Source organism: Arachis stenosperma, chromosome 1 (genome assembly GCF_014773155.1).
Source record: "Arachis stenosperma cultivar V10309 chromosome 1, arast.V10309.gnm1.PFL2, whole genome shotgun sequence".
NCBI lineage: Eukaryota > Viridiplantae > Streptophyta > Magnoliopsida > Fabales > Fabaceae > Arachis > Arachis stenosperma.
Genome location: NC_080377.1, coordinates 47,729,113 through 47,742,326, shown reverse-complemented (window position 1 = coordinate 47,742,326; position 13,214 = coordinate 47,729,113). Strand labels below are relative to the sequence as shown.

Sequence of the window (13,214 nt, the reverse complement as noted above, 5' to 3'; positions counted from 1 at the left end):
TTTAATGTTTTAATTTTTGCGCCTAGTTATGCGTTTGTTATGAGACTGTTCTTTTAGCTTTCGTATGGCCTTGTGTTTTGGTGACACCCTTTTGCGGGCTCTTATGCCCTTTGCGTTTAGGTGTTCGGAGCTCCTTGGTTTGACACCTTTCGAGGTAGTGTTCACCTCGTGGACTTCTACCTTTGGTTTTTGGACCATGCCTTTCCTTTGGTTGTGTTGACAACCTTCTGTTTTGGCTACGTTGTCCTTACGGCTTGTCGTCCAAGCTTTTCAGTCGAGTCCCAATAACTTTTTAGGTAGTGTTCTCATGTAGAACCTTTTCTTTTTAGTTTATTTGGATGACTTTTTAGCCCTATTCCGAGGTCGTGGTTTTGCTTTCTAAGTAACGTCTCTTTTTAGGAGTTGTACCTTCTAGCTAAGCATTTCGGCCCTAGTTTTTTCAACCTTTTTGTCCTTTGCATGGGGTTGTTCCCTTTACAGTAATCCTTTCTAGTAATCCCATTTTTGTCCGATCTCGTCAGGTCGCTTTATATGGGTTACTTTTTATAACTTCTTGCATTAACTTGGGCTTTACTGCTTCACCTTGCTGACCTTTCCTGGTCGGGTGATGAATTTTGGGTTTATTTTGAGCGTAAATTAATGCGTCTTGGTAGGAAACCTTTTAAGGAATCTTATGATTTTATTCTCGTAGTAAAATGGAAAGTATAACTAAAAGTATGTATATATGAGTGCTTACCCTATGAGTCGGGCAGCTTTTAGGTCTTGGCCTGGTGCCTCATTAAAAAACCCTTTAGGGAAAAAGAGCGCGCCTTGGCCTAAGACCTTTTTTCTCTAGCTGTAGCACCTCCTTAGGTTGCAGGCATGCCATGACCTCGGGAGCTCCTGCCCTTGGAGGTTGGCCACCCTATAGTAACCTTTTCCTAGTACTTTCATAACTCGGTATGGCCCTTTCCAGTTGGCTGCTAGCTTACCTTCTCTTGACCGACCTAATCCAATATTATTTCGGATTAGGATGAGGTCGTCGGTAGTGAAGCTTTGCTTGATTACTTTCTGATTATACCTTGAAGCCATTCGACGCTTTAGTGCTTCCTCTCTAATCCAAACCTTTACTCGGGCCTCTGGAAGTAGGTCGAGCTCTTCCCTTTGTGCTTAGGAGTTGGTATCTTCATTGTAGAGGATCACCCTAGGGGATCTTTCTTTTACTTCTATGAGAATCATTGCCTCTATTCCGTAAGCAAGTCAGAAGGGTGATTCCCCATTGGTGGAGTGCGGCGTTGTCCGGTATGCCTATAGGTCTTGCGCGAGCTCTTCAGCCCAGGCTCCTTTTGCGTCATGTAGTCTCCATTTTAACCCGGCCAATATGACTTAGTTAACGGCTTTCGCCTGTCTATTGGCTTGTGGATGTTCCACAGAGGTGAACTGGTGCTTGATTTTTAGATCAGCTATCAGGTTCTTAAATCCCGTGCCGGTGAATTGACTGCCATTGTCCGTGGTGATGGAGCATGAGACCCCAAACCTTTTGAAAATGTTTCTGTATAGGAACTTCCAACTTCTTTGGGAGGTGGCGGCGGCCAATGGCTCTGCCTCAATCCACTTTGTAAAGTAGTCTATTCCTATAATGAGGAACTTGACTTGCCGTGATCCCTAGTGGAATGGTCCGAGGAGGTCGAGCCCCCACTTTGTGAATGGCCAGGGTGAAGTAACACAGATGAGCTCTTCGGGTGGAGCAATATGAAAGTTGGCATGCTTCTGGCATGGGGGCACGTTTTGACGAACTCTGTTCCTTCATTTTGTAAGGTCGGCCAGTAGAAGCCAACTCAGAGTACCTTTTTGGAAAGAGCTCGCACCCCGAAGTGGTTGCCGCACATGCCACGTAGACTTTTTCTAAGACTTCCTTTGTAGCGGATGTTGGGACACATTTCAGGAGGGGTGTTGAGATCCCTCTCCTGTATAGGACGTCGGGCACTATGGTGTAGTACTGTGCTTCTCATACGATCCTTTTTGCCTCCTTTTTATCTGTGTGGAGTGTTTCTGACCTGAGGTAGTTGATTTTAGGGGTCATCCACCCCTGGTCCTAGTCCGATATGTTTAGGACCTTCTCTTCTTCTGAGATTGACGGGTTTGGTAGTGTTTTCTGAATGAGGCTTCTATTGTTGCCTCCTGGTTTGGTGCTGGCTAGTTTCGAAAGTGCACCAGCTCGAGCGTTTTGTTCCTGAGGTAGATGTCAGATCTCGTATCCCATGAATTTTCCTAGCTGCTCTCTGGTCTGGTCTAGATATTTTTCATGGTGAGATCCTTTGCCTGGTAACTTCCCTCTATTAGTGAGGTGACTATTTGCAAATCACTAAAAATGGTAAGCTTTTGGGCTCCGACTTCCCTAGCCAGCTTCAAACCGGCTGTTAGGGCTTCGTACTCGGCTTGGTTATTTGAGACAGGAAACTCGAACCTTAGGGAGAATTCGAGCTGGGTTCCTTGATCACTTTCTAGAATAACGCACGCTCCGCTTCTGGCTTTGTTTGATGAGTCATAACGTAGAGGTTCCAGTCAATGGGGGTTCCTGGGGTGTTGATGCACCACTATTTCGTGGTACATCTTATGCTTAATTAAGTGGATTTCATCTACTATTCTCACACTTATCCATAAAATTTGCATGATTTTGCAATTTCTTCCCAATTTTGTTCTATGATTGGAAACTTGCTTCCTAAGCCTTTAAATTGTATATTTTTAATTCTTCTCTATACCATTCGATGCCGTGATCCGTGCGTTAAGTGTTTCAGAGTATATAGGGCAGGAATGGCTTAGAGGATGGAGAGGAAGCTTGCATAAATGGAAGGAGCACAAGAATTAAAGGAGATAACCAGCAAGGAGCGACGCGTGCACGTATCTGACGCATGCGCGTACATGACGCGTACGCGTGACACGCAAAGAAGACCATCGATGCGTACGCGTGACATGCGCCACGTGCAGAAAATGCAGAAAACACTGGGGGTGATTTCGGGCCAAGTTTCGACCCAGTTTTCGGCCCTGAAACACAGACTAGAGCCATGGAATAGATGGGACTCAAGAGACATACACACATGAGCTCATAGATTAGTTTTTGAATCTGGGAGAAAAATCACTACTTCCTTTTGGGTTCTTCATATTCATAGTTTTAGAGTTTTTTTGCTTTTGATTTGGATATTGAGAAGAATAACTACCTCCATTGAAGTTTCCTTTATTCTAGTTTGTTTCCTTATTCCTTTACTCTTTTAATTGCCCATTCACCCTATTTAGATACGTATTTTTATGATTTTGGGATTTATTAATGCAAAGAACTAATTTTACCTTTAATCAATTTTCAGTTACTATTTAATTTATCATGTCTTCTTCTTATTCCCTTTATATGCATGTGAACGTAGTATTCATGTCAATGTAGTAGACTCCCACTTGACTTGGGAGTTGATTTAGAAGAGAACCTTGAGTTGGGAATACTCAAGTGTTAATTTTAATTGGAAGGTGTTGGCTGACTCTCTAATCTCTGACTCTAATTCTTCCTTAGGAGAGGATTAGGAATTGAGGATGGAGTGATTAGTTAGTTACTTGACTTTCCTTTATTCTGTAAAGGATAATTAAGTAGAACAACAACCAATTATTATTAATCTTGGAAAAACCAACAAGGATAGAACATCTTATTAATCTTCTCTGAGTCAAGGCTTTTCATCAGAATTAATTAAATCTCTCGTTCATTTTATTTGCTCCAATTCTATTCTCCAACTTCAAATTTCTCAAAAACCTCCTGATCAAGAAATAACACTCTCTTAGCAACTCATTGAGAGACGATCTGGGATTCATACTCCCAGTATTTTTATTCTTATATTGTGACAACCCTTTCTAAATTGATAAGCAGATTTTCGCCGGTTAGGAACTGTACTCGCAACGTTAGTTTACTATACTAATTTCTTAATCAACTAATTTCCTCCATGTCAATTTTTGGCGCCATTGCCGGGGAGTTGCAATAGTGTGCTTAGTTATTGATTAGTGTACATATTTTTAATTTTTAATTTTTGCATATTTCTGAATGACGCGTTCACTGCCTGATCCGAGCTTAGCCGCATTTGATCCTGAAATTGAAAGAACTATTTCACGTATTAGGCGAGCTCGGCGTAGGCTAGCCTCTGAGAGTGGTGAAGTGGTTACTACCAATTCACCAATCTTATCTGAAGGCAAATCTGAAATGTCATTTGAGGAAGAAACAAGCTCCTCTTCTACTAATTCGGTTGATTTACGTGCAGGTATTATGGCGGAGCCCAGAAGGATTACTCTCCAGGAGGCAGGAGCTCCAGACTTTACACTGCAGCCGTATCAAGTGCGTCACCCAAATCTGGCTGCAGATTTTGAACTGAAGACTGTACTAATCAACTTGATACCTAAATTTCATGGCTTACCTTCTCAGGAGCCTATAAAGTACCTTAGGGATTTTCAGACAAGCTGTTCTACTGTTAGGCTTCATGGTGCAGATGAGACTTCTATTCTGCTAACCGCCTTCCCATTTTCTCTTAAGGGAAAGGTGAGGGAGTGGTACTACACTCTACCAGAAGCAGTTGTTACTAACTGGGATATGCTCAGGAGGGAATTCTTGGAAAAATACTTTCCAGCTGAAGTTACTGATAGACTGAGGAAAGAAATTTCCTGCATTATTCATGGCGAATCAGAGACCCTTTATGAGTATTGGGAGCGCTTCAGGAATCTTTTGGATGCATGCCCCCACCACATGATTGACAATTTGATGTTGATCAACTACTTCACACAAGGCATGAAGCCTCAGGATAAGTCTACATTGGATGGTGCGAGTAATGGTTCTCTGAAAAAGTACAAGACCGCAGATGAAGCATGGCAACTGATTAGCGACCTAGCTGAGTCTACTCGAAATCACAAGCACAGGAACAACCATCCCAAGGCTATTGCAAAGGTTTTCTCTAGCAGTGAGACTACTGCTCTCACACAGACTCTATGTGAGATAACCAACCTACTAAAGCAGATAAAGCTGAATCAACAACAACCTCAGCCTCCCCCAGCACAACAGAATCAACAGTTGGTTCCTCAAAGAGTATGCAGAATATGTGCCAATTATACTCATTACACTGATGAGTGTCCGCAGCTCCAACAAGAAGACAACACCTTGGCAGCTACTCATAATTTCTATGACTGCCCGAATCAAGGATACTATCAACAAGGCGGTAACTATAACCAAGGTGGAAACTACAATTAAGGTTGGCAAGACAACTCCAACCAGGGATGGAGAGATAATTCCAACCAAGGATGGAGGGACAAATACAACAGAGGAGGCAGAGACAACAATGGGAATTAGAGATGGAACAACAACAACAGATAGCAGAACCAAATCCAGCCTTACCGAGCACCTCACCAAAGGCAAGCCTAGGGATCTCAAAACAACTAACAGCAAGCCCCTCAAGTCACTTACCCACCTTCTTCTTCCAATGACGAGTTGCTTCAATCTATTGAGCAAAGACAAAAGACCATGGAGAACACACTTAGCTCTACCTTGAACGGTCTGACCTTTGTTGTACAATCTCTCGTTTTACAGATTGGATCTATGAATACCCCCAACAGTTAACCTGCAAGCTCTAATTCACTTCTATCTCAACCTTTACCCAACCCCAAAGGAGGCATCAATGCCATCACTTTGAGGTCCAAAACTACACTGCAAGGGAGGAGTCATGAGGAGCCAAGCTCAAAGAAGAATATTCAAGTTGAAGATGTTGTTGAAGTAGAAGATGCTAAAGATAAAGAGGAAGTACAAGACATGGTTGCAGAAGAAGCAACTCAACCAGAGAATGGCGCATCAAGGACAACTAAAGCTACACGTGACGCCATCCCTATCCTCTTTCCACACCTTGCAAGGAAGTCCAGAAAGTAGATGGAGCTCGATCCCAAAATGGTAGAGATCTTTAAAAAGGTTGAAGTAACTATTCCCTTTTTTTATGCTATTCAGCAAGTACCTAAATATGCAAAATTTCTAAAAGATTTGTGCATGCATAAGGATAAAATTAATGAATTAGAAACTATTCCTTTAGGTAGCTCTATATCTACTTTAATGGGTGATATACCAGAAAAATATAGTGATCCAGGTCTATGCATGGTTAGCTGTACTATTGAGGGTGTAACAATTTTTGACTGCATGTGTGATCTAGGAGCATGTGTGAGTATTATGCCATTATCTGTATATGATGCTTTGAGGCTACCTCCTTTAAAAAGGTCAGCAACACACTTTGTTTTGGCAGATAAAAGCATAATCTCGGTGATTGGGATTGCTGAGGACGTGCTACTGAGCATTAAGGGGCTAACATTCCCTATTGATTTTTACATTTTGGAGATGCCCCCTAATGACTCAGGAAGACCATCATCCCTCCTGCTGGGAAGGCCATTTCTGAAGACTTCGAAGTTCAAGTTGGATGCCTTCTTAGGAACTTACTCTTTTGAGATAGATGGCAGAACAGTGAGCTTCAATCTGGATGAAGCTATAAAGCACCCACCGGAGGATCATTCCATCTTCCAGTGCGATATTATTGATGAGGCCGTGGCTGTAGTCCATCAGGAAGAAATAGAAGAGATGCACATAGAGCAAGGTGCAAGTGTGGGGAAGCCCTCTAAGCTTCTTGAATATGTCATACCACCACACATAGCCTCAGATGATCAAGTGCCTAGCCAGGAGCAGAAAATAGAACTAAAGCCCCTTCCACCCCACCTCAAATATGCTTACCATGAGGATAATTAGAAGCTCCCAGTCAACATTGCAAGGGAACTCACTTTCCAACAGGAGGAGCAACTGCTTAGTATGCTGAGAAGACACAAGAAAGCAATTGGGTGGAGCTTGGCATATATAGTTGGCATCAGCCACTAAATCTGTGAACACCGAATATTTTTAGAAGAGAGAGCAAGGCCTGTCCGTCAACCTCAAAGGCGGCTTAATCCCACCATTTTGGAAGTTGTCAAGAAAGAAGTAACCAGATTACTTGAAGCAGACATAATCTACCATATCTCAGATAGCGAATGGGTCAGGCTAGTACAAGTGGTGCCCAAGAAGTCTGGAGTCACAATAGTGAAGAATGAGCAAGGAGAGCTCATAACAACTAGAGTGTAGAATGCCTGGAAGGTGTGCATTGATTATAGGCACCTCAACCAGGCTACCCGCAAGGATCACTACCCCCTGCCTTTTATCGATCAGATGCTTGATCGCCTGTCAGGTAAATCACACTACTGCTTTTTAGATGGGTACACTGGATAATTTCAGATTCATATAGCTCCTGAGGATCAAGAAAAGACTACTTTTACATGTCCCTTTAGAACGTATGCATACAAGAGAATGTCTTTTGGCCTATGCAATGCACCGGCTACGTTCCAAAGATGCATGATGAGCATTTTCTCAAATCTTCTTGAAGACTGTATGGAAGTTTTCATGGATGATTTTAGTGTGTATGGTGATTCTTTCAACCTTTGCTTGGATAGTTTAGCTAGAGTATTAGACAAGTGTGTCAGTTCAAACCTTGTATTGAATTTTGAAAAATGTCATTTTATGGTTAAACAAGGTATTTTTCTAGGACACTGACGTTAGGATTTTTGCTAGTAAAGAATTTTATAAAAGTAGTCGCGTTGTAGATATAGTTTCTAAACCAACAAAAATCCTTTCGTGCAAACGTTTTGGTTGTCACAAGTAACAAACCCCTTTAAAATTGATAATCGAGTATTGATGAGCGGATAATTTATACGCTTTTTGGCATTGTTTTTAGTATGTTTTTAGTATGATTTAGTTAGTTTTTAGTATATTTTTATTAGTTTTTAGTTAAAATTCACTTTTCTGGACTTTACTATGAGTTTGTGTGTTTTTCTGTGATTTCAGGTATTTTCTGACTGAAATTGAAGGTTCTGAGGAAAAATCTGATTCAGAGACTGAAAAGGACTGCAGATGCTGTTGGATTCTGACCTCCCTGCACTCAAAGTGGATTTTCTGGAGCTACAGAAGCCCAATTGGCGCGCTCTCAACGGCGTTGGAAAGTAGACATCCTGGGCTTTCCAGCAATATATGATAGTCCATACTTTGCCCAAGATTTGATGGCCCAAACCGGCGTTCAAAGTCACCCTCAGGAATTCCAGCGTTAAACGCTGGAACTGGCATAAAACTTGGAGTTAAACGCCCAAACTGGCATGAAAGCTGGCGTTTAACTCCAGAAAAGGTCTCTACACGAAAATGCTTCATTGCTCAGCCCAAGCACACACCAAGTGGGCCCGGAAGTGGATTTTTATGTCATTTACTCATTTCTGTAAACCTTAGGATACTAGTTTACTATTAATAGGATCTTTTGACATTGTATCAAGGACCTCATGACATTTTTACACGTTTCATTGTATACTTTCCACGGCATGAGTCTCTAAACCCCATGGTTGGGGGTGAGGAGCTCTGCTGTGTCTTGATGGATTAATGCAATTACTACTGTTTCTTATTCAATCATGCTTGCCTCCATTCTAAGATATCACTTGCTCTTAACCCGGATGAATGTGATGATCCGTGACACTCATCATCATTCTCAACTATGAACATGTGCCTGACAACCACCTCTGTTCTACTTTAGATTGAGTAGATATCTCTTGGATTCCTTAACCAGAATCTTCGTGGTATAAGCTAGAACTGATGGCGGCATTCAAGAGAATCCGGAAGGTCTAAACCTTGTCTGTGGTATTCTGAGTAGGATTCAATGACTGAATGACTGTGACGTGCTTCAAACTCCTAGCAGGCGGGGTGTTAGTGACAGACGCAAAAGAATCAATGGATTCTATTCCGGTCTGACCGAGAACCGACAGATGATTAGCCATGCTGTGACAGAGCATAGGAACATTTTCACTGAGAGGATGGGAGGTAGCCACTGACAACGGTAAAACCCTACATACAGCTTGCCATGGAAGGAGCCTTGCGTGTTTGATGAAAAAGACAGTAGGAAAGCAGAGATTCAGAAGATGGAGCATCTCCAAAACCTCAACCTATTCTCCATTACTGCAAAACAAGTACTTATTTCATGTTCTTTTGCTTTTCACAATCAATCCTGATAATTTCTGATACCCTGACTAAGATTTACAAGATAACCATAGCTTGCTTCAAGCTGACAATCTCCGTGGGATCGACCCTTGCTCACGTAAGGTATTACTTGGACGACCCAGTGCACTTGCTGGTTAGTTGTGCGGGATTGCAAAAGTGTTATTGCAATTTCGTGCACCAAGTTTTTGGTGCCGTTGCCGGGGATTGTTCGAGTTTGGACAACTGACGGCTTATCTTGTTGCTTAGATTAGGACTGTTTTATTTTTGTTGGTTTAGAGTCTTTTAGTTGAGTCTAGTTTCATATTCTAAGTTTGGTGTCAATTGCATGCTTTTGTTTTTCTTTTAAAATTTTCGATTTTGCATGTTCTTAGTCCCTTTTTGATTCATATAAATTCTAAGTTTAGTGTCCTCTTTGTGTTTTTCCTTTAAAATTTTCGAAAATTAGTGTTTGATTTTCTAAAAATTTTAAGTTTGGTGTCTTTTTGTGGTTTTCCTGTTTCCTCTTTTCAAAAATCAAATCTTTTTCATAAAACTTTTCAATCATATCTTTCTAATCGCTTTTTTTTTTCAAAATCTTTTTAATTAACTAATTGATTTAGTTCTCAATTTGCTTTGATCTTGTCTTCTTTTTGATTTTCGAATTTTTATTTTAATTTCCTTTTATTTTATTTTAATTTTTTTTTCGTTTAATTCAAAAAAAAAAAACAAAAACAAAAACAAAATTTATCTGTTTGCAATCATTATCATTTCCCTTTTGTCCACTATGAACCTAAGAGGGATTGATCAGTCCAAAAGGACTCTGGGGTCATATGCTAACCCCATTACAGCTACATATGGGAGTAGCATCTGTACACCTCCCATCAAAGCAAGCAGCTTTGAGCTAAATCCTCAACTCATTATCATAGTGCAGCAAAATTGCCAGTATTCTGGTCTTCCACAGGAAGAACCTACTGAGTTTCTGGCACAGTTCTTACAAATTGCTGACACAGTACATGATAAAGAGGTAGATCAGGATGTCTACAGACTATTACTGTTTCCATTTGCTGTAAAAGATCAAGCTAAAAGGTGGTTGAATAACCAACCTACAGCAAGCATAAAGACATGGAAACAGTTGTCAGACAAATTCCTGAATCATTTTTACCCTCCAAAGAGGATGACACAGCTAAGGCTAGACATCCAAGGCTTTAAACAAGAGGATAATGAATCCCTTTATAATGCCTGGGAGAGGTATAAAGGTATGCTTAGAAAATGCCCCTCTGAAATGTTTTCAGAGTGGGTACAGTTAGACATCTTCTACTATGGGCTCACAGAAAAAGCTCAGATGTCTTTAGACCACTCGGCTGGTGGATCTATACACATGAGGAAGACAATTGAAGAAGCTCAAGAGCTTATAGACACTGTTGCTAGAAACCAATACTTATATTCTAGCAATGAGTTCGTTCCAAAAGAGGAAGTCATGGCATTAGTCACTGATCCTAATCCTCAAGAACAGATGAATGAGCTTAATCAACAATTGCTCCTGATGACAGAACAGTTAGCAGAATTTAAAGAAATGCTCCATGATACTAAGGTTGCTAACAAGAACATAGAACTGCAGTTGAATCAAGCAAAACAGCAAATATCTAAACAGATAACAGAAGAATGTCAAGCAGTTCAACTGAGGAGTGGGAGAACACTGAATACCACTGCTCAAAAGAGCAAAAAGCCAAACAAGGAACAATTGACAGAGGATAACCAAACCACTGTTCAAAATCCCTCTGAGGACAGTAAGAGCCCAGAGAGGAATGTTGTTGGCGTTCAAACGCCAGAAAGGGAAGGAAAGCTGGCGTTAAACGCCCATTCCTTGCCCAGTTCTGGCGTTCAAACGCCAGAAAAGGGGGAAAAGTTGGCGTTAAACGCCCATTTTCCACCCAATCCTGGCATTCAGACGCCAAGGGAGGATCAGACACCTGAGAGTGCTGACAGTAATCCCTCTAAAAAGGCTTCTTCAACCACTTCTGTAAGGAATAAACCTGCAGCATCTAAGGTTGAAGAATATCAAGCCAAGATGCCTTATCCTCAGAAACTCTGCAAAGCGGAACAGGATAAACAATTTGCCCGCTTTGCAGACTATCTAAGGACTCTTGAAATAAAGATTCCGTTTGCAGAGGCACTTGAGCAAATACCTTCTTATGCTAAGTTCATGAAAGAGATCTTAAGTCATAAGAAGGATTGGAGAGAAACTGAAAAAGTGTTTCTCACTGAAGAATGCAGTGCAGTCATTCTGAAAAGCTTACCAGAAAAGCTTCAAGATCCTGGAAGCTTTATGATACCATGCACATTAGAGGGCGCTTGCACCAAGACAGCCCTATGTGATCTTGGAGCAAGCATCAATCTAATACCTGCATCCACTATCAGAAAGCTTGGGTTGACTGGAGAAGTCAAACCAACCAGGATATGCCTCCAACTTGCTGATGGCTCTATTAAACCTCCATCAGGCATAATAGAGGACATGATTGTCAAGGTTGGGCCCTTTGCCTTTCCAACTGACTTTGTGGTGCTGGAAATGGAGGAGCACAAGAGTGCAACTCTCATTCTAGGAAGACCTTTCCTAGCAACTGGACGAACTCTCATTGATGTACAAAGAGGGGAAGTAACCCTGAAAGTCAATGAGGATGAGTTCAAGTTGAATGCTGTAAAAGCTATGCAGCATCCAGACACTCCAAATGACTGCATGGGCGCTGACATTATTGACTCTCTGGTAGAAGAGATCAATATGGCTGAAAGCCTAGAATCAGAGCTTGAGGACATCTTCAAAGATGCTCAACCTGATCAAGAAGAACTAGAGGAAGCAAAGGAATTTTCGAAAATTCCTCAGGAGGAGGATAAACCTCCCAAACCTGAACTCAAACCTCTACCACCATCCCTGAAGTACGCATTTCTGGGAGAGGGTGACACTTTTCCAGTGATTATAAGCTCTGCTTTAAATCCACAGGAAGAGGAAGCACTGATTCAAGTGCTAAGGACACACAAGACAGCTCTTGGGTGGTCCATAAGTGATCTTAAGGGCATTAGCCCAGCTAGATGCATGCACAAGATCCTGTTGGAGGATAATGCCAAACCAGTGGTTCAACCACAGAGGAGGCTAAATCCAGCCATGAAGGAGGTGGTGCAGAAAGAGGTCACTAAATTACTAGAGGTTGGGATTATTTATCCTATTTCTGATAGCCCCTGGGTGAGCCCTGTCCAAGTTGTCCCCAAAAAGGGAGGCATGACAGTGGTTCATAATGAAAAAAATGAGCTGGTTCCTACAAGAACAGTCACAGGGTGGCGCATGTGTATTGACTACAGAAGGCTCAATACAGCCACCAGAAAGGATCATTTTCCTTTACCATTCATAGACCAAATGCTAGAAAGACTAGCTGGTCATGATTACTACTGCTTTTTGGATGGCTATTTAGGTTACAACCAAATTGCAGTAGATCCTCAGGACCAAGAGAAAACAGCATTTACTTGCCCTTCTTGCGTGTTTGCCTACAGAAGGATGCCTTTTGGTCTGTGCAATGCACCTGCAACCTTTCAGAGGTGCATGCTCTCTATCTTCTCAGATATGGTAGAGAAATTTTTGGAAGTCTTCATGGATGACTTCTCAGTATATGGAGACTCATTCAGCTCCTGTCTTAACCACTTAGCACTTGTCCTGAAAAGATGCCAAGAGACTAACCTGGTTTTAAACTGGGAGAAATGTCACTTTATGGTGACTGAGGGAATTGTCCTTGGGCATAAAATTTCAAACAAGGGAATAGAGGTGGATAAGGCAAAGGTAGAAGTAATTGAAAAATTACCACCACCTGCCAATGTTAAGGCAATCAGAGGCTTTTTGGGGCATGCAGGATTTTATAGAAGGTTTATAAAGGATTTTTCGAGAATTGCAAAACCTTTGAGTAACCTGCTAGCTGCTGACACACCATTTGTGTTTGACACACAGTGTCAGCAGGCGTTTGAGACCCTGAAAGCTAAGCTGGTCACAGCACCAGTCATCTCTGCACCAGATTGGACATTGCCATTTGAATTAATGTGTGATGCCAGTGACCATGCCATTGGTGCAGTGTTGGGACAGAGGCATAACAAACTTCTGCATGTCATT

At 41.6% G+C, this 13,214-nt stretch overlaps 1 protein-coding gene across 1 annotated transcript; it reads left to right on the top strand.

The window, feature by feature from the left end:
• The first annotated feature begins 6,094 nt into the window (after positions 1-6,094).
• On the top strand, positions 6,095-6,775 carry LOC130979405 (uncharacterized). Its single transcript, XM_057902848.1, has one exon. It carries the CDS (start codon positions 6,095-6,097, stop codon positions 6,773-6,775), a length of 681 nt encoding a protein of 226 aa, XP_057758831.1.
• The last annotated feature ends 6,439 nt before the right edge of the window (positions 6,776-13,214 follow it).